The sequence below is a fragment of the Vidua chalybeata genome, chromosome 16 (assembly GCF_026979565.1).
Source record: "Vidua chalybeata isolate OUT-0048 chromosome 16, bVidCha1 merged haplotype, whole genome shotgun sequence".
Classification (NCBI taxonomy): Eukaryota; Metazoa; Chordata; class Aves; order Passeriformes; family Viduidae; genus Vidua; species Vidua chalybeata.
In genome coordinates, this window is record NC_071545.1 from 13,664,125 (window position 1) to 13,687,943 (window position 23,819).

Here is a 23,819-nt window from a genome sequence, read left to right on the forward strand (position 1 = left end):
AGCCTCCCCGTTCACTGCGCCTCTTTCGAGATTGATTAAGGCAGCGAAATTCACCCCAAAACCGCCCAGCCTCTCAGGGGATCTTCATCCCTAGTGGCCTGCAGGGAAGGAACCTCCAGGGTTTTTGGGATCAGGAGGCGATGCTCAGGCTGCCTAGCGGTGCCCACCCCGGGCAGCCGCATCCCCTTACGGCGGGGCCGCGGGGCAGGCCGGGACTCGCCGCCGCGCTCCTCCCACCGGCTGGAAGATCCCGGGCGGCGGGGCCGGGCCGGGCCGGGCCGGGCCGAGCCGAGCCGAGCCCCGCGGAGCCGCTCCGCCACCGGTGACGGGGCTGTGGCCGGGGGCCTCACCGGGGTCTCCCCGCGGTGCCCCACCGCCCCCGTCCAAGGGACTACACGCCCCAGAGCCCCCCGCGGCCGTACGGCGGTGCGAGGCACTGTGGGACTTGTAGTCCTTTCGCGGGCTCAGCCCCACCCCGAGCGGCGGCCGCCGCCGCCCCCACGCACTACATCTTCCGTCGGGCATCGCGGCGCGCCCGCGGGCCGCCGGCGGAGACATTTGCGAGGCGAGTGTCTCCAAGATGGCGGCGTGGGGAAGGAGGCGCGCGGGCCCCGGCGGCACCAACAGCGGCGGCGGCCGGGACAGGTGAGGGGCGGCCGGGCCGCGGCGAGGGGCGGCGGGGGCTGCGGGGCTGCACCACCCGCGGCGGCCCCGCGACCCCGCGGCAAGGGCGGGGGCGCCGCGAGGGGAGCGTGGCCGGGCGGGGCGGGCGCGGGACGCGGCCGCGCTGAGGCGCGGAGGGGCCGGGGGCGCTCGGCGGGGCCGGGCCCGGGGAAGGTCAGCGCGGCCCGCGGCGTGTCTGGGGCAGCGCTGCCCGCGGCGCGATGCGGCGCTGGGGGCCGGGTAGAGGAGGGCCGGCCCCGGGAGGCTCCTTCCGTCCACGGCTATTTTTAAAGGCGGGGAGGGAGCGGCGAGTCCTCCAGGGTGACCTCCTTCTGCCGGGGCCGCGGCGGGCAGGGAGCTCGGTACCGCGCTCCGGCCTCTGCCGGGGCGGAGGAGCGGCCAGCAGAGGCTGGAAATACCCACGGAGCAGCGGTGGAAGTTTGGGAATCGCAGCTTTAAAATGGGGAAAAGAGACGGAGCGATATCTCACGGAATCAATTAGGTTCGGAAGACCTCTGAGGTCATCGAGTCCAACCTGACGGATTCACACCCCGTCACCCAGAGCGGAGCAGCGAGTGCCACCCAGTCTTTCCTTAAACACCTCCGGGAACGTGACTCCACCACCTCCCACGGCTGCCCATTCCAGTATTTAATCACCCTTTCTGTGAAGAAATTCTTCCAAATGTCCGACCTGGCACAGCTTAAGACAGTGTCTGGTCGAGCTACTTTAAAATCTGTGTGCACAGTTCTCCACCTGCTGAAAATGTCTGGGTTTATCCCGCATTTCCTGATGTTGGCATTTTTCTGTTCTGCCCCAGGGCTGACTGATGTAACCGGCAGCTGCTGAAAGCTGCTGCAGTGTTCTCTGAGTTTTCCTTTGTCCTGCCGCCTCGCCTCGAAACTCTGATATCCCTCTTAAATAGAAACTCTGATATCCCCTTCATTTGTCTTGTGGCTTTTGCTTCACTTTGTTCCCTTGCTGTGATCCAACAGTGTTTGCTTTGATGCTGTTGAATCTTCCCGGCCAAGGAGAGCCACAAGTAGCCCTGAAAATTCTGGCGCTAATGTGAATTGCAGGAATGCTGCCCATGTTCAGGGAATTCAAAAGTAATTGAACTGGAAGGGCCAATGGAATTCCTGCATCAGCGTGGTTTAAATAAACAGCTAAGAATACCACAGTGGTAAAACTGTCTGCACGCAGTGCTGGCACTGCCCCAGCACGGGAGGTGTGGAGTTTTCATGTGGCAGACGTGTCCTCCCAAGGGAAGAAACAGAATATGGAAAAGAACACTTAATAACTTCAATTATTCTTCCAGGGTGAAAAAAACCCACAGACTTAAAAGTGGGTTGTTACTGTGTAACTTCATCTGTGACCTGTACAATAATCTTAATTGTTGTTTGAGGTGATCTTTCTTCAAAGCTGTGATTGCTCTTGATCTTATGATCAAAAATATGTCTAAACACAAGTCACTCCATGAACCTGCTGCATGTATTAATTTTCCTCTGCCAGTGAGAAGGGTATGGAAGAGAACAGAACAGCAGATCCTCCCCTGAGCAGCATTTCACAATCTCCATCAAAAGCTGGTGGTTCTTTAGGTGTCACCCTGTACAAACGCGACAGGAGGAGAATTCCAAAAGGTGTTGGGTGATGTCAGCGAGGTGCTGCTTCTTCCTGGCAGTTGCAGAGCAGGAGATGTGCATGACTGGGCCTCTGCCTGGCCGTCAGTGGCTGATCCCAAGCCACACCTGCCCGTCGTGTCGGGCTGCTGCAGCCCCGGTTGTGCAAAGGCAGCGCTGACAGACCTGATGTCATCACATGATGACATGTGCTTTTTATAGGCTGAATACAGTTTTCTTACTCTGGGCAGGATTCTTGTCCAAAGCCACGTTCCTTTGAACTGAATGTGCTGATCCAGTTTTCCTGGTAACTGAGCTGTTTCAAGGAGTGTTTGTAGTTGTCAGCCAGCCGCTCTAAAAGGCATCTGTGTGTCGGAGGTGGTGTGAGGAGACTCAGTACTGAATAAAATCCTGTCTGCTGCGAGACTAGAGCAGCTTTCATTTAAAATTATTTAAAAAAAAAATAGACCAGCATATCTGTGGAGACTGAGTCCCTTCATAAGAGACTTTATTGATACAGAGAAAGCTATGATTGGTTAAAAAGTGCTTTCCTTGCTAGGAGTGAATGTAAGGACATTAATTTCAAAGGATGTTGACTGTGAACTCCAGCTGGCTCTGGTGGTGAAATAATAATGTTAAACAAAATAACCAAAAACACTGAAGGGAACCAACTAAATATTTGTTTTTCTTCATTCTGGATAGACTCCTTAATGGAGCCTGTCTAAAGGGAATTGTTAATCTGTAGACCAAAACAACTTTTTCATACAGAACAGTCACTGGATTGTACTGGGTGTTTTTGTATAAAAGGCAGCCCGGTGCCCGCCAGAACAGTGGACAGCATGTCGTTTGTTCCCCTGGGAGATGTTCTGACAAACTCTGGAAAGAACAGCTTCCATGTCATCACCACTGCCTGCACTGGCTCCTCTGTGCCCTCACAGAGCTCTCCTTTTGCTACCTGCACTGCTCAGATTTCTGGTGCTCTGCTTGCAGCAATGATTGACCTATTTCCATCAGCCTGGCTAATCATTAGTTGACTTAAAATTGACACCTCCTTGTTGTCTGGGGCTGGATTTGTTGTAATGGTCTGGTGATGTTTTCCTTAGAGTTCAGGTAATGTTTGAGGCTGAAGAGCTGCTTGAAGAGCTTCCCAATGTTCTCCTGTCCTTTTTCCTATTTGAATTAAAGATGCATCTTTTGAATTCAAGTCTTGCTTTATTGCCCTGCATTTCCTGTTCTTCCTCTGCTTGAGTGCCCTTCTTAAAGCCCCAGGCCTGACAGCCTTGGCTGAGGGCTTGAGCCTGGTAGATTGTGGAGACCTTCAGCAGAGAAACAATTCTCCAGGTGTTTAGGGTGGGATGTGTTTGTGCTTTCTGTGCACCATATCCTGAGTAGAAACATACACTGGGGAATATGACTGGGAGGTGGAATATTTCCACTGAGAATTAAAGCCAGGCCACAGCTCATTTTTTAATCTTGAAATTAATTTAAATTTCAGGAAGGATTTATGGTGGAGGGAGGGAAGTTTAGTGTTTGGATTTGTTATGCCTTGACTCTGTTGACTTCCTCCAGCTTGGCTGAGATGCCAGCAATGCTCCCAGACGTGCTCTGGCCATCTGTAATGTCCTTTTTCTGAGATCTTGCACTGCTGAGCTGGGCTGCGTGTGCTGCTTGTTGACCAGGTGTTATCACACTGCTGCAAGCTTCTCCTTTCTAATTTTTTTAACTACTTATCAAACTGGTCTCCATTTTCAGTTTGGTGCTCTGAGCAAAACTCGGAAAGAAAACTTAAACAAAACTTGACCTGCATGTTATGGGAGGAGCTCAAAAGAACTTTTTTTGGACATTGGGAAGAAATTCTTCCCTGTGAGGGTGGGGAGGCCCTGGCACAGGGTGCCCAGAGAAGCTGTGGCTGCCCCTGGATCCCTGGAAGTGTCCAAGGCCAGGCTGGAGGGGACTTGAAGCAACCTGGGAGAGTGGAAGGTGTTCCTGACCATGGCAGGGGGTGGGACTGGGTGGGCTTTGAGGTCCCTTGCAACCCAAACCATTTCAGGATTTGATGAACTGCTGGAGCTGCTATTGTTCACCCTCTCCTGGTGCTCTCCCATATTCCCATGTTAGGAAGACAATCCAAATGTAATTTGAAGCTTGCTCTATAGCTAACAGACACTTCTGCCCCTCCTGCTGCTGTAGCTCTGTTAACAATGGATTCCTTATTTTTAACTTTGGCAATACCAAAATTTGACATCGTTGAGTTTTAAGTGATTTGCATCTTGCTGTGCTGAATAGCTCAGAGTTCTGTCACGTTCTCCCATCCAGGCATTCATTCAGCACCAGGAATGAGACACTAAAAGTTCTCAAAGACAGAATGCCTGAAGCTGCAGTAGAACAAATATTTGGATATAAGGCCTAGAACTATTGCTACAGAACAGCTGTACAACTTTTTAACTGTGCCCTCTTATTTGGAGTGAGGAAACAGGTCCTGGAAAATAATTTGATTGAATAATATTAACAACTGCTTTTAGGCTCTGATCTGTCTAGTAAACAATCTATGAGGCTTCTGAACACCTGGCAGCATTTTATGTCTTCTGGCATAAGTGCTCTGTGGTTATTTACTATTCTTTCAAGTAAAATGGAGTTTATATCAAATCCCCACACTAGATAAGTGGTGGATGCCAGCTCAGAGTTGCACAGCTCTGCAGTTGTGTTTGTCATGGCTAGGATGGGTGACAGGCTCCAAAAGGCAAACTTCACAACTCCAAAAGGCCTCCAGTGTTTGAGCAAATCCAGTTGCTTTGACTGGATTTGTTGGTGTGCAGCTGCTGTGTTCAATGGAAAGGCTGTGTCAGGGGAGTTGTCTCTGTGAAGTCCTCGTCTGAAACCTCCTCAAGCCCACATATCTGTGTCTCTTTCTGTATCATCTGAAATCCAAACAATTTTCAGCTTTCCACACTCCAGGGGCAGCCAGTTCTTGTGTGGAAATAATACATGATAGCCCCGCTTCCCTGTGCAGAAATTGAGACTTGCTGCCTGCTTTGCTGACTCCTCACATGTCCTATTTAAGCAGATATCTTTTTTTGGATTGGCTGTTTTGCCATTTGCAGCTTCAGCACTATGATAGAGATTTATTCTGATTTTAGAGGACTCATTTGGAGAAACAGCACAGTTGGGAGTCATAGTTTTTCAGGGACAGAGCCTTTGTGCTGTTCAGTTCCCAGTGATTTTTTTATTTTTCCCAGCAGAACTTACTTTAAATTCTGCTTGTTTTGGCATTGGAGGCAAAAAGAAAAAAAAAAAAAAAAAGTGCATGTGCTTTTCTCAACTTTATTGTTATAAAGCCCCAGAGCCTGGCAAGCCAGAAAATTCCAGAGGAGATGGACAGTGCTGCCTCTGGCCAGTCTGTTGGATTCCTGCTGACAGGTGGCTGCTTGTGGTGTGGCTCTGCTTGTGCAATGATGGTGAAAGGAAAAAAGGGGTGTTCAGAGGGAAGAACAGGCAAGAGCTGAGCAAGGAGAAATGAGGCTGTTAGTGCCACCTGTCCTGGTGCTGAGCCTGGAGAAATCCCATGTAATGTAGATGCTGAATTCCTAGAGTTAGAAGCTCAGTTCCCATGGCTCTTGCACAGGCAGGGAAGCGATGGGCTGGCTTCTTCCATGTTTTCCCAGTGATGACAGGGAGATGTGGAATGACAACTGTGCTGTGCCTAAGCCTCTGGGAAGTTCTCTGTTGAATTTGGATTCTGCTTCTCTGTTTTGCCCACCCATCTGCATGTTCCTAGGTATTACAAAACACTGAAAGTGCTCCTTGTTGGAAATATTCATTTTGTCTGGAGAGTTGTGTTAGCACTGGGTTGGCTTCCAGCTTGAAAATGCCTTTCAGCAATAGCTCTTCCATGAAGTCATTGTGGCCTTGCAAGTGGTTTCACAAAGTCATGGGTGGTGGTGTGCAGTTATCTTAAGCCTCTATATGTCTTTTGCAATGAAACTGGAATTTTTGATTTGGAAGAAGCTGCACTTGGAGCAGCTGTTATCAGGGAGAAGAATCCTTGGCAGAAACCATGACCAGCTGTGTCCTTGGTGTCAGTGTAACACCTGCTTAACTCATTTCTTGTTAGAAACTCCTTATATAGATCCTGTACTTACATTTTATTTTCTCTAAATACCACTCAATTCACTGCAGAACATCAGAGGCCACCACATCCTGTGCTGAAAGGGTTAATGGTAATTTTCCCAACAATGTCTAACAACTCATTGCCCTAAAGAAGCCCCCAGCATGCATGGAATTAATGTGGATTTTTATTTTTCTTTCTACCCATGAACAGGCCAAGGGGGAAAGGCACTGCAAGGAACTCAATAACTACATTGTAAGTTGAGTTTTCCTTGTAGGTTATATAAATTCCAGCTGGACTTTTAATGAAACTGCTTATGACTCTGCTTTGGGAGAGGGTGGTGCCTCTCAGGTCCTGCTGGTTGATGTTTGCTGCTGTTACAGACCCAGCCATGTCTACAACAGCTTGTAATTTAACAATATTCTTGATTACAGCTGGCCACTGCTCAATCCCCTTTGCAGCCTGAGTGGAGCTGCACATTAAGGATAATGTTTGGCAACAGCAGCTTGTGAATGTGTATTTTTCTCCCTTATTTTCCAGTGCATGCACATAAGTACCACTGTACTAATGGAGCAAAAAGTGCTCATTCTGTTCTCCACATCAGCAGTGTGTTCCTCCCGATATCACAGGGGTCTAAATGCTGTTGGGATGAGGCTGTTTTGTCTGTTGTGATTAGGTCAGATGTGTGATTTGTTCTCCTTCTGCTAAAGGAATCTGCTAGATATTTTTATCTTTGCTAGGCCACGTGCTCAGTTTTGCTCTGGTTAAGCACGAGTATGCCAGAAATATTCATTTCTGCTTAGAAGGGAGGATTTTGCCTGGTTCTGATGGATAGGTTTTTACCCTTTCTCAGAGCAGGTGAACAGTCATAATCCTATTTCTTAGCAGTCTGTACATGAATGTAGCTGCAGATATAAGGTGATGTGGTGAAGGGGGTGGAGGGAAGGTGGAAATTGATGTGACGTTAAGTAGCCGAAAGCTGCTGCTCCAGTACAAGTTCCCTGAATCCCCTGAGTAGGAAATGTGCTCCCAGGTGAAGTGAGCAGCTCTTTCTTCACTGTTTAAGCAGTACCTGGGTTAAAAACTTGTTTGTGTCTTGCTTTGTTTCATCCCACTTCAGGAGAGGGAGTGAAGCGTTCTGCCACAAACTGAATGCTCTGCTGCCTTCTTCACCTTCCCTTTCAGCAGTGTTCCTTGGCCATCCTTTTTGGATTTACCATGGATTTACTAGGCTGTGTTAATATGGAGGACTAAATAGCAAGCTGCATCAGAAAGCAAATGTATTCATCTGGAGATGCTTCCTCTCACCAAACCTCCCAGAGCAGCTTGTCCTCCTGATCAGTGAGCTGCTTGTCTTGGTTTCTGTGAAAGCTCCTGAATTCTCTGTGGTTTGTTCAGTGATGTGTTGTGGTCACTAAGGTGTGAGTGACACTTCTGCTCTCTCCAAAGAAACTGCTTGGGTATCAGTGTGAGAAACCATTTCAGGACTGTTACAAGACACTATTTCTCAAATTGTTCTAGATCCTTCAAGTTAGGAAAAGGTAAGAAAAATATGTTGCCTTCTTTTGGGATGAATTATTGTCCAGCAGGAATAATCGGCTGATGTGAAATGAAGCTTGAGTTGAGGAGCTGCTGCTTGTGAAACAGAGGCAGTGACCTTGAGGGGCTGCCCTCACTTGGGGCACTTCTGTCCTGCTCTCCCATCCGGGTGGGTGAACGGCCTGTCCTTCAGCCCTGTAGTTTTAATTCTTCATTTCCCCTTACCAGGGTGACCTTGTCCTCCACGGACTGTTACATTGTGCACGAGATCTACAACGGGGAGAACGCTCAGGACCAGTTTGAGTACGAGCTGGAGCAGGCGCTGGAGGCGCAGTACAAGTACATCGTGATCGAGCCCACGCGCATTGGGGACGAGACGGCGCGCTGGATCACCGTGGGGAACTGCCTGCACAAGACGGCCGTGCTGGCGGGCACCACCTGCCTCTTCACCCCCCTGGCACTGCCAGTAGATTATTCTCACTACATCTCCCTGCCCGCCGGAGTGCTGAGCGTGGCTTGCTGCACCCTCTACGGGATCTCCTGGCAGTTTGATCCCTGCTGCAAGTACCAGGTGGAGTACGATGCCTATAAACTTTCGCGCCTGCCCCTGCATACGCTCACCTCGTCCACTCCCGTGGTGCTGGTGAGGAAGGACGACCTGCACAGAAAGAGACTGCACAACACGATAGCACTCGCTGCCCTGGTGTACTGTGTAAAGAAGATCTATGAACTCTATGCTGTATGACTTCAGCAGGGAAGAGAGAAACCCACAAAGACAAGTGTATTAAGACTCCCACAGTAACATTTTGTTTTTCCTCTTTGAGAAGCGGTGGAGACTGGGAAGGATTTGGTTTGATAGAGCTGTTATTTTTCAAATAACACATCACTGGTGCACCAAGGTTTTTCAGTTCTTCATTACACTTGAGATGTGGATGTGTGGTGACTTGGGATCCGTATGTTAGGCCAGGGGAGTCCAATCCAGCAGCAGAATGTCCATGAAAGAAAGCAATAGAAAGAAGGGGTGTGAGAGCTGCTTTCTTTTTTTTTTTTTTTTTTTTTTTTTTTTTTTTTTTTGGGAAACATTTAAGTATATTGTTTAATTGTATTACACAGAACCAGCCAGAAGTTATCATTGACCATTAAAGGATGAGAATTTCAAATGCTCTCGCTCTCTTGTCACTGTTATCAAAGTGATATCACTTTAAGTGTCCAGGTACAAACAAATTCTGCTCAGTTCTTGTTCTTCCTAAGGTGGGAGTCCACCTGTCCTACCTTTGTGCTGTGCCCTGACCACACAATTCCACTGGTTTTTCCTGGAACACAGGAGCTGCTTGCTCCTGCTGCAAGGCATCTATGTAACAGCATCTTGTAACTGTTACCTGAAATTTTAGAATCCAGTCCTGTGCATTAATCCATTTTTTAGCTCTAAACTCAAAATCTTGTTCTTAGAGTGGGAAGCATTTACTCTCTGTGAGATCTGCCAGTTATTTTTAAAAGATAGGGGCTTGCTGTCTGTAATCTCCTCCCACCACATGGGGAATAGGTGTGGCTGGCATTGGCAGGGCCAGCTTGGCACAGCTCCAGGTGTTACATTTGGAATAGGAGAGCAAAGGCCTGCAGTGAGAGCTTCCCGTGCACTGTGTGCTCCCTGCTTCAGTGGGAGCTGCAGCCTGACCTTCACAGCTCAAACACTGACCTTGACAGGGGTCAGGCCCCAAATTCTGCCTTTCTATCTTTATCTCTCCAAATTGCCACAGCAGGCACCAAGGACTCCCCTGTCCTCGCCTCCATGGGCTGTTCTGACCACGGTTCTGACTTGTGCTTCTCTGCTGGGGCAGTTTTTCTGTGAGCAGGACATGCAGCCCATTCTATATGTGCTGGGCAAACTGGGTTTGCTGAGTGATCCCAGCCCTGAGTACCAGGCAGCTGTACCTGAGTGGGCTGGAGGAGCTGCAGTGGCAGTGAGACATTTCTGGGTGGCAGCAGCCCTTTGTACAGTGGCTGAGCTCTCTCCCTCCAAGGTTAAAAGAAGCTGGGATCCAGAGCATCTATTTATAGCAACAATGTACAGTTGCCTTGGCAGAGAGGAGGCAAAGAAATGCAGCTACTTCATCTTTCAGTGGTTAGACCAGGCTGGGCAGGCTGCCCTTCCACCCTGACGTGTTTCCAGAGTCCCTGCTGGATGGATTTGAAGCCAGTGGCACATCTGCCACAGCTACTACTGCTTATTGCTACACAAGGCCCTGAAATACCTTTGTGCTGGCCACACCAAAGGTGTTCCTGATCTTTTTTTTACTTAATGCAGAATAATTCTCAGAGCTGTTAGTTCCTTTCCTGCACCAAACCTCTGGGGTCCTGGTACCTTTTTGTGTTAAGCTTCCCCTGCTCTGGAATGATCACTATGGCGGGTTCCCTAAATGCATGGCTGACATCAGAGACTTGAGTTAAAAATTAGCAAGTTTCCTGGGGTCTCTTACTGCAGGAGGAAAGGTGAAAAGTCAGCTTAGCTGTCACAATGGGTAGGTCTGACTGAAAAACACAGCTGTTACTCTATTCTGAGGTGGAGAGGCAGAGGGGTTTGTTTTCCAAGGAACCTCAGTGCTAATGTAGCTAAAATGCTTTTTAACATTCTGGTTGTTAGTCAGGGCTGTAACTGTTCAAGGTGACCTGGGAGAATGAGAGGAGTCTTGAGGGGTATTTTAGTGCAGGGTGAAATGGTAAAACAACTTCCAAAAATTCTCAGCCATGTGGAGTGGTGCTGTATCTGCTGTCCCCAGTGCCAGTAGCTCAGTGGAATCAACAGTGGCTGGGGACAAACCTCCCTCAGAAGCCCCCACACTTTGCTGCCCCACCCTGCCCATTGTGGATGTGCTCTGGAGTGTGCAGCATTCCCCTCATCACAGACAGGGAATTTACCTCCAGAGGAAATGGGTGCACTCTCAGCAACCTCTGCCTTGGAGCTGAAGTTCCCACAGTAACTACAGGAACTCCCCACACATAATTTTTTCCCTCAGGCCTGATGTGTTTCGCCCTCAGTGCCCTGGATGGGAACACAGGAATGCAAAGCAGCCCCTTGGTCCTTCCTGGGTGGCCACGACCTGAAACACCAGAACGTGGAGCAGCTGAACAAGCCTGGCAGGAGCACCGCATTTCATCAAGATCCTGAGGATCTGAGCACGGGAAACACAAAAGGAAAAGCACAACTAACACAAACACTCCCCTTGTGGAGAGGCAGAGAAGGTAATGCCTTGCTTTCCTATCTTAACAGGAAAAAAGGTGTCTACACACCTGAAAGCTTCACCTTGTCAGTCCAAGCCCAGGCCTTTCTGTGACACAGCTGCAGCCTCAGCCACAGGGAAGGTGGCAGAGGATGGCTGTCCTGACAGAGCAGCAGCATTGTCGTCATTAAACACATCCTGGTTCTCAGAGAACATTTGTAAATGTAGTGGTTAAGAAAAGGCTTTTGGAAGGAGAAGGTCCTGCTGAGCCTGCACATCCATATCAGAGGTTGTGTGACTAATCCTCTGTGTGGATTCACACTGTGTAAGCTAACAGGTCCCATAAAGAGGGCTGGGATAAAGCATGTTGTTCTGCAGCTACTACTGCTAAAATAGCACCTTGCAGGGATGTAAGGAAAAACAAAACCCTCCTATTTTCCCTTCCTCTTAAGTTATGTGCTGTGAGGTGCTGGAGTAGACCAAGGGATTAATTTCATAGCAATGTAATTTATTTGTCATCAGGTGTGCACTCCCAGACAAGACATGTGAGGCAGGACACATGGAAAATGCTGGCAAGTGCTTGGAGGTGGCAGGAAAGGTCTGAGCCTTGGTTCCTACTAGTAGAGTTTATTTCAACTTTAAGATTATTTCTGTCCTATATCTGTGCAGCAGTTCCTTTTTCCTAGTGGTGCTGGTAATCCCTCACATGAGGAGAAGGGGTGAGGAATGGAACATGGCACCCCTTCAGGCTGTCAGGCTTCCTGAGGAGATACCTGAACAGGCAGGTATCATTCCCCACTGGATGTGATCCTAATTAGCATCTGTGATTGCTTTAAAGCAGATGAGAACAAAGGGTCTGTCTGCCACACTCTGCACTTTACACACATGGATTCTTCTCTAGTACCAGAGAGTGCCTGGCATCCAGAGGGTCACACCTGCTCTGAGCTGCAGGTGGCCCAGGTGTGCTGCTGTCACCTGTGCAGTGTGTCCTGGCAGCAGCTGCCTTGCTGTGCTGTTCTACCTGTTCAGTGCTTCCCTGCATTCCTTGGGCTGGGATTCACAGAGCGCTGTCACTGCAGAATTAACTGTCCCAGTACATCAGTAGGGCATGATTCAGACAGGTAAAATGATGCCAAATACACCCAAATTGTACATCAGTTACTTCTTTAAAAGTGGCACTGGATTGAGCTTAATTTATCAGATGCCTTGGCACGTTAACAGGAAGAAGCTGTGAAGTTTCCCACTGCAAGCAGCATGTCCTGGATCAGACTGGAAGGAGAGGGAATGAGACACTGATCACCAGAGCTCCCAGCTGAGGACTGTATTTCACAGGGGTGGGGACAGCCAAGGTGTGCTCGTGTGAAGGCAGAAGAGGTGGGTTTTATTTGTAGCAGGCCAGTAAAGCTGAGTGTGCCTGCAGTGAGGTGAGGAGTCTCCCAGACAGGGGCGTCCCCAGCTGCAGTATTCCCCTGACCCCTCCCCTGCAGCCTCAGCTCTCCCCCATTGTCCAAGCACCCTTCCTTCTCCAGCTGAGGTTCCTCTTCCAGCAGTGTAGGGGAAACCAGTTCCCAGTCTCCATGCAATGGTAAACAGCTTTTTGAGAAAGGATTTTCCTGCAGAAGCACCTCCAGTGATGTCCCAGCTGACTGCAGGGGCTCAGCCTCTCCCTGCTCAGGGCAGCTGAGCTCTAAGAGCCCTTTGCTTTTCTCTCCTTTTTTGCTCTGGATGCCATTAAGGTGAAGAAGAGCCTGGGGCAGAGGTTCCTCAGGTAGACAGCCAGGCAGGGGGTCAGGCCAGCCACAAGCACTTCCTTCTTCTTCTGTCCCACTGCACTGAGAACCACCTGAGCCACCTCGGCTGCCGTCTGTCCCTCGGCCGTGGTCTTGTCCATAACTGCCAAGGGAAAGCTGAGTGAGCACCACCAGCAGCAGGTAAAGCCCCACTGAGGTGCCTTTCCTAGGAATGCTCTAACTGCACATGGCTGCTTGCTCTGGTTTTCACTCCAGCTGTGTATGGGAGCACAGGCAGGTGTTCCTCATGGCTGGCCCTGAAGGCAATAGTTGCTGTCTGGAAAGGCTAAATTTTGGGGCTTGTTGTTCCTACCCTGCATCCAGAGTTGGTTTTTGATCCTTCAGGGCTAACCTGTGTCCCCACCAGAGGCCATGTGTTGCAAACACACCTTATAATAACTTGGAGATGCTTTAGAAATAGGGCAGCAAGTGGTATCTCACCTCCATAGCGAGATCCATCCGCTGTGACAGCGTTGAGGGACAGGTTTGTCTGGATGTAGCCAGGGCTCACCACTGTCACTTCAATGTCATACTGCTCCACCTCTGCTCGCAGACAGTCAAAGAAGGCCTGGGTAGCGTGCTTAGAGGCAGCATCTGGAAAATATGAAAAGGACTGTGCACCAAGGAGAAGGAGCAGGACTGAAGAAATTTTCACTTTGTGAATGGGATTTTCACTGCAATGCAGGCACTTCTCAGCAAGAACTCAAGAGCTGTTCTCTACGTTTTTGTTTAGTGAATGGCAGCAACAGGTAGTGGGAGTCAGAGGCAATTTAAGAAGACAAAACATAAACTCAAGCTGAGAACTGGCTGGGATCCTGAACTCAATATCACAGCGCTGCCAGAGCAGTGAACCCAAGCTGCCTCCCACTCCTGATAAAGGAGACCCAAAGCCTTTGGAAGGCAGAGCTGGCTGCCCTGCACGTGCTGAGCACTAGGGACTTGCAGAGCAGGTTCAGGGCCTGGCTGCACAAAGGGAACACCAGATCACACAGGCAGGCACAGCAGGGTAGCGTGGCCTAGGGCAGGATTTTCCCCCATGAAATGGCTGAGTGACTCCTTTTTTTTGGTCACTGTGACTGCCACCACCACGTCAGCAGCACCAGAGCCAGCACAGGCTGCACACCCTGCAGGGACCAAGGGCTGAGCTCCTGCTGCCAGATCCACGTGGCTCTGGTCCCTGTGCAAGCACCCTGGGAGCTCCTCAGAACACACTTCCTGGAGCAATTGGACCCACATCACCTGCAAAACCCCATGGCTCAGACATTCCTGACCCACCCCATCACCAGGCTACTTCTGGTGTTCACTTTCAGTGATTTACAGATGCTTGTGTGTCAAATGCTCTCATCTTAGTTCATCCATCTTTTAAAAGGCTTTTTTTCAGTAATCCCACCAATATTCCTTGTCATAACTGATTGAGCATGAAGAGTTTGCTGGATCAAGATTGTTTAGGCTTTTGTTCTGGCACTGTTTGTATTATGGAACTTCGTAATTTATTAAAACAAAAAATTCCTGCTTTCTTAGAGGAGATAATGCAGAAAAATTACAAGGACAAAATACCATAAAATGATGGAATTATAGTGACTCTCAAGATAGGACTATCAAGCTGTTTTCAAAACACATTCTCCATCCCTTAAAAACTTTAGGACAGGGCTAAGATTTTGTATTTTAAGAGTACTGTCAGTGGTTTGTGACCCAGTTGAGGGTGATGCACAGCTCTGCTTTCCCTGCACACAGCCAATTCCACGGAGAGCTAAATGTGGAAGCAGAAGCCAAGTATTTAATCAGCCTGGTGCCCCAAATATGTCTTTCCCATCTTCTGTGGAGATACTTACATGCAGATCTGAAAGGAATGCTTATTTTGCCTTGCACGCTGCTGATAGCCACAATGTGGCCTTGTCTCCTCTTGATCATGGAGGGGAGAAGTGCTAGCAAAGGACAGAAAAGAGCCATTCAGACAACAGTCCTGCCACTGCTGCTGTCAAGAATCAAAGCTTTCAGAGCACTCAGAGATGCTGAAGGGAATTACAAGATCCCTTTTCAGTGCAGTGCTTGGGATGCCTCTGACTGAAGCTGTGTCTGGCTGGGAGGTTCACCTGTGAGGAGATTCCTTGTGCCAGAGGCTGCACAAGGGCTGCTGTGGTGGCTCTGATCTCCCACACAGTGGGCAGCAGGATTTGCTATTCCTGCCACCAGAACATCTTCCCATTTCCTGCAGCTGACACGCTCCAGGCTGAGCTTTCTGTGTCACCAAAGCTTCCCAGGAAAGCTGCAGCTCCACTGGAACCCCCACCACGTTCTCCAGTGTTCTGTCAGTGCAGACAGGATAACTGGACCTCTTCCCAAGTCCCTGCCAGGCTAGAGAGGAGATGGAACCATCTCCAATGGGGTATTTCCCACCCAGTCATGCCCTCAGGCCTGCCCATAACCCCAAACCTCCCTTCAGCCTGTGCTGCACCAGGTACAGTGACAAACACAAGTGAAGCTGTGCTCAGTTGTGCTGATCTGCAGAGGCATCAGCCAAATCCTGTGGACCACAGGTACCTTTGGTGAGGGCTACAGGTCCAAAGTAATTTGTTTCCATCACTTTCTTATCCACGTGCAGCCCTGTGTCCACGATTGTGCCTCGGAAGCTGATGCCAGCGTTGTTGATCAGGATGTCCACGTGACCCAAAGCCTTCAGGATCTCCTCAGCAGCATTTACCACAGCTTTGGTGTCCGAGAGGTCAAACACCACAGTGTGAGGTTCGTGTGTCTGTGAATAAACTAAAGTTAGCAAAATACAGCTAGCTCAGTGCTGGGTGTGGCAGCTCATGATGGGATCCCCCAGTTCTGGAAGCACAGGAGCAGGGCCATCCAAACCCTGTGCAACTACAGTGCAGCAGATCCATGTGGCAGCAACTTATGGCAGAAGCAAGTTGTGCTCATCTTTCTCTGCTCCTGTAGCCTGTTCCCTATCCCTGAGCCTAGGAAAGGGACAAGGGAGACTGTCCTCAAGTACTAAAGTTTCCTGTTGTCTTATTAAAGGAAATGCATCTGAAAAAGGCAAAACATAAGCCATGTGTTTTCTGCAGAAGCCAGCAATACCTTTCTTAGCCATAGTCAGCAGGCATAGACATAAAAAATAAAAGCAGAAATAAAGTCACTTTTTCAGATTGAGTGTATGAGGTGCAGGTGTAAGGGGTCTGGGTTCTGCCCTCGTGTGCTTTCACTTCCATTTCTAGCCAAGATGGCTTCTTTTGGGGGGTTTTTACAAAGAATGACATGCCAGCTCAGTGTACTCCTGTATCAGCATCCAGCCCTAAGCACAGAGTTCCATTTTTCCTACTGCTCAAGAGAACAACCCACAGGCAATTCTGTAACTTCTGTAAGAAGCCAAGCAGAAATCCAGGCCACGTGAGCCCACGGGCCTGTCCTGGTCCCACACTCACGTTCTTGCGGTGATTCTTCACAGCACAGAGCTCCTGCACCAGCTCCTTCAGCTTCTCACTGTCTCTGCCACAAAGCACCAGCTTGGAGCCAGCTGCATGGAAAGCTTTGGCACATTCTGTGGAGAAGCAAGGAAGAGAGAAAAGTAGGCATGTGCATACCAGCCAAAGGACAGATCCACATCAGCCCTGGTGAGAGCTCAAAGTGCTGTCGCTGGCAGGGTCTGAGGTGGCTTTGTTGGTGCTGTGTGGTGGCCAGGCTGATTGACAGAGAGTCACAGCCACGTCCCACTCTCCTGGGACTGTGACAGACACATGATAGTGGAGAGGCAGCTGCTGTGCTCACAGATACTGTGCTGGTTAAACACTTACTGTGCTGTTCACACATCCTCCCCCTCAGCCGGTCAAATTTGCCTGTGCCTCTTCATTTTTGACTTTACACCCCTGTTCAGAGGGACCACAGTTACCTTGTGTGTGTCATCTAACACAGGTCTTAGGAGTTTCAGTTTTAATGAACACCTCCAGAGGTTCTGGGAGCCTGGGGTTTAATGCCTTCATCAAGGTGATTCTCTTCACTGGAAAAAGCCTGGAGAAGGGATGCCAGGCTATTGTCCTCCTAATTGCATGTTCCTGTCCCCTCTGGGAGCCAGAGGGACAAACTGCTTGTTTGCACAAGGGATGACAGTGGATGGCAATGAACACACACTAATTAGAGGTGGTCTGGTGTATTAATAACTACAAGTAAGGGAAGTTGTAAAAGATCTTGCAAATGAGTCAAAAAGGGAGGAGACTTTACAGTACAGTGGTGGAAGTCTCTACACCCCACAGCACAGACAGAGCTCCAGCTGGAAGGTCTCTCCTGGAATACTAATTTCCTCTCTTCTTGATGAGAAGTACAAGATCCTTTACCACTCCCACTCTTTGGTTGAGGCAGGCAGAGAGAACCAGTTCATCTCCTTTGACCAGTTCCTGAACACCCCTGTCCTTAGGGACAAACTCACATGCAAAGGCAGCATCAATTAAAGCTCTATTTGTTCTATAAATGTACTCATCCTAATGAAAGGCCTTGACAGCAGACAGCACCTTGTCTTCTCTTCAAGCAGCTTTTAAAGCAATTATAGAAAGCAGAATTAGAGAATGTAGCCACTGAAGCAAAACATAAGTTTCAGGTGGAAAAAAATACTCCTGGTCTTAATAATGCCAAGAGCCTGACTTTAGAGTGCAGGGATTTGTACTGTGAGAGGTACCTTAACTTGAGGGTGAGGGACAAGGAGAAGGAGTGGAAAGTTTGGCAGAGCAGCTGCAAGTACATGAAGGCAGAACACCACATCTGGGAGGTTTTAAAGAAACAATTTGGCTTCCTGACTTTTTCAGGATTTAGGGAAGAGACCCCTGACAGCACAAGAACAGCATCTAATTCCTTGCTTTGATGAGCTCCAGTCTATACAAGGAGATTTAAATGTTCTGTACCAAATGCTGAGACTTCCTTGCACCCAAACCTGCACTGGCTGTGGTTATGACTCAGGTGGGAGCCGAGTCTCTCAAAACTCAGGAAAGTTCAACAGGAACTTTCAGCTCATTCCAAGAGCTGCTCCTGCCACAGCCCCCTGCCTGTGCTGCCCTGCTTTGGGTCCATACCTTTCCCCAGGCCAGAGGTGGCCCCTGTGATCACCACCACAGCTTCCTGCAGGTAGGCTCGCATCCGCATCCACTGCAGCAGCCGGAACAGCGCGAAGATCCCCAGGCTGCCAAAAAGCAGCGGGATGATGACAGTGCTTGTGAAATCCATGAGCTTTCCTTTCTGAACTGTCTTCCTAGAGCCACAGGATGAAAGGAAAGAGATCATTTCACCATGAAGAAAATAATCAGAGGCCTGAAAACTACTTTGAAATTGTTTTTCTTAACCCTGCCTTAGACCACCAATAAACCACCAAGGTACCTCTGTATCTTCAACAGATTTTCTCATCCCTTCATTTAGGTTTTGGAAAGTTCACATCAGTACCCAATTTTAAGCACTGAAATAGTAATGTGAACATCCCAGCAGGACACTTGGCATTGCATCCTGTCAGCTGTCACGTCACAAACTTGGGTTCCCATGTTTTGCCCTAAATTCACCCTCTTGTGATGAAGTTTCTCAGGGCTGGGATATTTCTCCACATTCTTCTGATTGTATGAAACTGTTCGGATTTCTCTAGAACAGCCAGTACCAGAGTATCTACAAGCCAGAGATCAGTGACTCTGTATTATCCCAGATGGATATAAGCTAGTCTGCCTTTTGGAGGCTCCAGGTTTTCTCTCTGAGCCAGTAATTTGCTTAACACACTGAAATCTCATCCTGGAATTGGATTCTGATACCAAGGCATAGCCCTAATCTCCTTGCTAAGCCATTCCTTCAAGGGAGTAGTTTATGTGACAGCTTACTAAGGGCCAAAGAGCAAGTGGCACTTCTGTGAAAAGGCCACTAATTTTTCCTCTCTATATCCCTGAGCTTTTATCAAATCTTGGTGTAAGAGTGAAGTTAATTACAGCCCCTTCCTCAAATCTTCTGGGTCACACATGAAGCTAGAACCAAGCATCAGGGTATATTCCCTTCCTTCTTCTTTCTTGTGCAGGCAGAGTTTGAACTCTTGCAGTCTGAACTGCAAGTCAGGCCTTTACTGGGAAGATACTGGGAAATTCTGAGCACACTCCTTCAAACAAAAGGAGAGCACGAGAAGCAGAAAACAAGAGGAAATTACGATGCTAAGGCAGAATTCAGTGTCACTGAGGAGGACTGAGGGGATGGCAGAGGCTCTGCATGCCATGGAACAGAGCTAATGTGGAAAATGTCAGGCTCTTCCAGATATCCATCAGGGGCTTGGAGAGAATTCCTCAAATAGCTGCTCAGTGAACAGCTTGCTGAAATAGTAGTGAACTGAATAAAATAAGTATTTCTGGAGGTACAGCTGGAACACAATAAAATAACACATAAAGACAGCTCTAAATAAACTTGGCAAGGTCAAAAAACAAAGCCATCAAGATAGAACACAACTCTTCTTGGGGTTCTTTGGAGCTTCCCATTCCCAAAGTGACTCGTGTGTGTGTCTCAAGTCCTTCCTGGTGTGATCCACTGTGGATAATGCAGGGAGACATCAGAACAGCAGCTCCCCCGGGCACAGGGAGTGTGCCCAGAGTGGGAAAGCAGAAAAACAAAAGGAGCATTCAGCTCAGGCACTGCAAAGCATCTTATTCCTCCACCCCTGTGCTGAGGGAGTGCACACAGCGTGTATTCTGCACTGGTTTGCAGCCAGGGACTGGGACAGTTCATTTGACATAAGAGAATGGATCTTCCCTAAAATAATTCCTGGGAAAGAGATGTTTTGACACAAGGCCACTGGATTTTCAGGCTGGATGGGAAGGTTCTGCTGACTGGTTCAAGCTCAGCAGGTGCCTTCTTTATGATTCCCCTTTTTTTGTTCTCTCAGATGTCTCCTGAGATTCACAACACGAGGTGTGGGCAGGCACAACAGGTGCTGTCCTGACACTGGGCATTCTGGAATCAAAAACAAATCCTCAGCCCACGTTTGGGCCCTGTCATTATTTCCAAAGTGGGAGCTGACAGGTGCAGTGGCACTTCCTTCATGAGGCACTGGAAAAATCTGGCCCTGCTGTGGAGTCAGGGAAATGCAAGTGAAAAGGTAACTGAGGAGAGGGGGCTTTGCTGACCCCTCTCCTAACTACAGCACACTGAGAGCTGAAAAATATTTCTGATCTTTTATTGTATTTCTTTCCTATTTCTCCGTGTTATACACAGGAACTGGGCACATTGTCCATGTCTGCACAAACCAAGAAGCCAGCAGGAGCAAGGCCCTGCTCTGGCAGCTTCCAGGCTGGAGCCTGAACCAACAGGTAACAGCTCTGGGGAGGGGAAAAACGGGATGGGGAGGAGAAGGGAGAGGAGCAAGAGAGAAGGATTTGCCACTCAGAGATGTAAATCCCTTTATATTTTTATATTTTATATATATTTTTATATTAAAATATAAATATATATTTAATTGATATATATTTCATATATTTAATTTATATCTATTATATATTACAAATATATTAAAATATATAATTATATATATTGTTATAATATCTATTATATATAAATAAATATAAATGTATTTTAATAGATAAACTATATTTTTATATATATGTATTTTTACATATATATTATATATATATTATATATTATATATATATATATATTATATATTATATATTATATATTATATATTAAAACATTTAATATAATATATATTTTACATATATAAATATAAAAATATATACATATATAGAAAATATAGAAAAATATAGAAAATATAGAAATATAATATAAAAAATATATTATTATTAATGATATATTATACAATATATTATTATATAATATATGGCATTATATAATTATTATATATATATTTTGGGGCATGCAGACGCAGTGCCTTTTTCCAAGGTACTCAAATAGCCTCTTAAAAAAAACCCCAAAACAAAGAAAATCTCAGTTCAGTGAGACTCGAGAGAGAGAGAACAACCCAGCAGAATGAATTGTTTGGGACAGAAGAACTTCTGTAGCACTTCAGACCTCGAGCAGCAAGTGTTGCTTTGATTTCACAGCCTATCAGAAGCCACCTTGAGGTACCACTGAGGGAGCCAGAGGCAGCGCAGAGCAGACAATGCTGTGGCACGTGAGAAATGGGGGTGAGGGTGGGCAACACGCGGGCTCCACACCTGACCCGAGAGGAACGGACTTCTGGGGCCTCCTGCTCCGAGCTCTGAGGCCCCACTGTCACCTTGGTTCCTTTGTTCCTTTTGTGTGTGTGTGTATATATATATATATTTTTATATATATATAATTATATTATATTATATTATATTATATTATATTATATTATATTATATATTTTTATATTATATAATATAATAGATATTATATATTATATAATATACTAGAATATAATGTAATATAATGTAATGTAATATAATGTAATGTATAAATAATAAATAATAATATAAATAATATATATTATAAATATATATTATTATAATTATATTATATTATATTATATTATATTATATTATATTTTTATATAATATAATATAATAGATATTATATATTATATAATTATATTATGTAAATATATATATTATAATATATATTATATATTATATATTATATATTATATTATATATAATATATAATATAATATATAATATATTATATAATATACTAGAATATAATGTAATATAATATAATATACTAGAATATAATGTAATGTAATGTAATATAATATAATATAATATAATATAATATAATATAATATAATATAATATAATATAATATAATATAATATAATTAAAAGGTATATATACACACCTTTTGTATATATATTTATATATATATATTTATTCACATACATACATAAATATCTATTTTTATACATTTACATATATATTATATAATCTATTTATAACATACATCTACATATATATTTATATATTTATATATGTAAAAAATATATTTTTAAAGTTTTTATATATTATATAAATACATATAATAGTATATAAAATATATGTGTTAAAATACATATATGTAAAATATAATTTTTATCCATTACAAATATTTTTAATATATATAATATATTATATATATATAAAAATATATATGAAAAAAACCTGAAAAAATCTCTGCTCTGAACAGGTAATGTTTATTACACCAGGGTTTCAGACTGGGACCACTGCTCATTAATGAGCCACTGCTCATTAATGCTTTGCTCATTAAGGTGCAAAGCAAGTCCTGTAATTCCCAACTCTCCATCCCAAGAGGCAGAATTGGAACATGCAGGTTATTGGAGAGCACAAATAGGAACACTGACATTGTGACAGGAAACTTTCTGAAGGCTTCCCATAGAATAAATCACATTTCTCCAATTAAAAATAAACCCAGGACTTCCCCCTTAAAACAAATCTGGGTGTTAAAACAAATGCCCTTAAAACAAATCTGCTCCTATGAGAGGAGCCGCTTTCTGAAGGAACAAGGGCATTCATTGATAAGGTCAAGGGTGCACAGATGAGACCTGATCCTAAAGAACCAACCCCTGGAAGCTTCCCCAAACAAGGGGGGATAAAGCCGATTGTGGAGCTCCAGGCTCCCAGAATCACGCTGTCCTTTAGCTGACAAGTGGCACCAGCTGGGAGGCTGCAATCCCAAATCCAGCGGCTGGGGGGATAAAAGGAAGGGAAAAAAAAAACCAAACCTGGTTTTGCTAAGGACAAAAGCACAGCCCGTCCAGGCTTTAGTGTGAAGAAAGCACAAGGTCCTACCTGAGGAGGGGCTCCCCTGCACTGGCTGTGAGCTGGAGCTGCCTCGCTGCTGGAGCAGGAGAGCCCCGAGTTAAATCGGGAAACGGCAGCGATCCAGGCAAGTGTCCGATGCCAGCTGAGCCCAGGGCTGCCTCTAAAAACAAACCTCGGGAACACAGGCCTGACCTTTCCAGGGGAGGGGGAATTTAACCCCCGGACTGAGGAGACACAAGGGAACTCAAACTCCTGAAAGCAGTAAAAACTGCTCAGGAGGAACTGCAGCAACGGGACACAGCTCCTCATTCCAAACAGGGAGCAGCACAACAACAACCCAGCTGGAATTCCCAAAAGAAAGCTGCCAGCCAGGCATCACCTGAAGGATCACCCTCTGCTGGATCTCAGCATCCTGCCCAAGTTCTTCAACCCATGGGGCAGCAGCAGGGAAAAAAAAAAAAAAAAAAGTGTTTGCAGCACCCAAAAAACAGCCTGGGCTTGAGGAATTATCTGCTCTTCCAGCTGGGCTAGGGGAAGGTGCTGCTGTGCAGGGCAGGGGTAGAATGAGATGGGATTTAAAGTCTTTTCAACCCGAGCCAGCCTAGCATTCTGTGAAATCGTTTTCTCGTTATCTTCCTGCCACTTTTGTTCAGGTGCAAACTGCAATTCCACCCTCCCACGCGAGTTCCTCCGCTGGTGTTTGGGACAGAAACAAGGGCGGCCTGCTCAGAAAACGGAAACGTTTCTTGTTCCAAAGAAAGCGTTTTGCAGACATTTACCCGATCAAGAGCCCCCTAAAGCTCCGCGAGAACATGAGGGCCGGCTGTGCCCGTGGTTTATCGAGAATTAGGGATTTCATGTCGCTACCAGCGGTGAACTCTGCCCCGGAGAGCGCTGCGTGTCCCTGCGCGCAGCAGCGCCGCGTTCCCCCAAGCTCTCCTATATTCCCCCGAGCCCCGCAGCTCCCGGCCCCTCCTGTCCCCCCCTGTCCCCTCTGTCCCCTCTGTCCCCTCTGTCCCCCCTGTCCCCACCTGTCCCCTCCTGTCCCCTCTGTCCCCACCTGGCCGCCGCCGTCACCATGGCCACCGCCGGAAGAGGGCCCGGGCTGTTTCCGCCCGGACTCCGCTCCCCGTGGCGCCAACCG

General features: G+C 47.0%; 2 protein-coding genes across 4 annotated transcripts; one reads left to right on the plus strand and one right to left on the minus strand.

Annotated features, from left to right (window-relative positions):
• Positions 1-489: 489 nt before the first annotated feature.
• TMEM11 (transmembrane protein 11) lies at positions 490-9,087 on the plus strand. Its single transcript, XM_053957485.1, has 2 exons — positions 490-645; positions 8,153-9,087. The coding sequence occupies exons 1-2, from the start codon at positions 581-583 to the stop codon at positions 8,667-8,669; spliced, it is 582 nt and encodes a 193-aa protein (XP_053813460.1). The 5' UTR covers positions 490-580; the 3' UTR covers positions 8,670-9,087.
• DHRS7B (dehydrogenase/reductase 7B) lies at positions 8,959-23,819 on the minus strand. 3 transcript variants are annotated; one of them, XM_053957480.1, is made up of 7 exons: positions 23,736-23,819; positions 17,996-18,171; positions 16,361-16,476; positions 15,474-15,684; positions 14,765-14,857; positions 13,374-13,526; positions 8,959-13,035 (listed from the first exon to the last, which is right to left on the minus strand). In XM_053957480.1, exons 1-7 carry the CDS (start codon positions 23,753-23,755, stop codon positions 12,830-12,832), a joined length of 975 nt encoding a protein of 324 aa, XP_053813455.1. In that variant the 5' UTR covers positions 23,756-23,819; the 3' UTR covers positions 8,959-12,829. The 3 variants fall into 3 exon arrangements, with proteins under 3 accessions (XP_053813455.1, XP_053813454.1, XP_053813456.1); XM_053957479.1 differs by lacking the exon at positions 23,736-23,819 and adding an exon at positions 23,455-23,591; XM_053957481.1 differs by lacking the exon at positions 23,736-23,819 and adding an exon at positions 22,703-22,861.

Excerpts from the sequence above, each read along its gene's own strand:
- TMEM11 (XM_053957485.1), top strand. The coding sequence starts at position 581 with ATGGCGGCGTGGGGAAGGAGGCGCGCGGGCCCCGGCGGCACCAACAGC. Across the intron at positions 646-8,152 it reads AGCGGCGGCGGCCGGGACAG|GGTGACCTTGTCCTCCACGG; the intron begins GTGAGGGGCGGC and ends TCCCCTTACCAG.
- DHRS7B (XM_053957479.1), bottom strand. The coding sequence starts at position 23,534 with ATGAAATCCCTAATTCTCGATAAACCACGGGCACAGCCGGCCCTCATG. Across the intron at positions 14,858-15,473 it reads ACCTGTAGCCCTCACCAAAG|CACTTCTCCCCTCCATGATC; the intron begins GTACCTGTGGTC and ends GTCCTTTGCTAG. Across the intron at positions 13,527-14,764 it reads CATTCCTTTCAGATCTGCAT|ATGCTGCCTCTAAGCACGCT; the intron begins GTAAGTATCTCC and ends CATATTTTCCAG.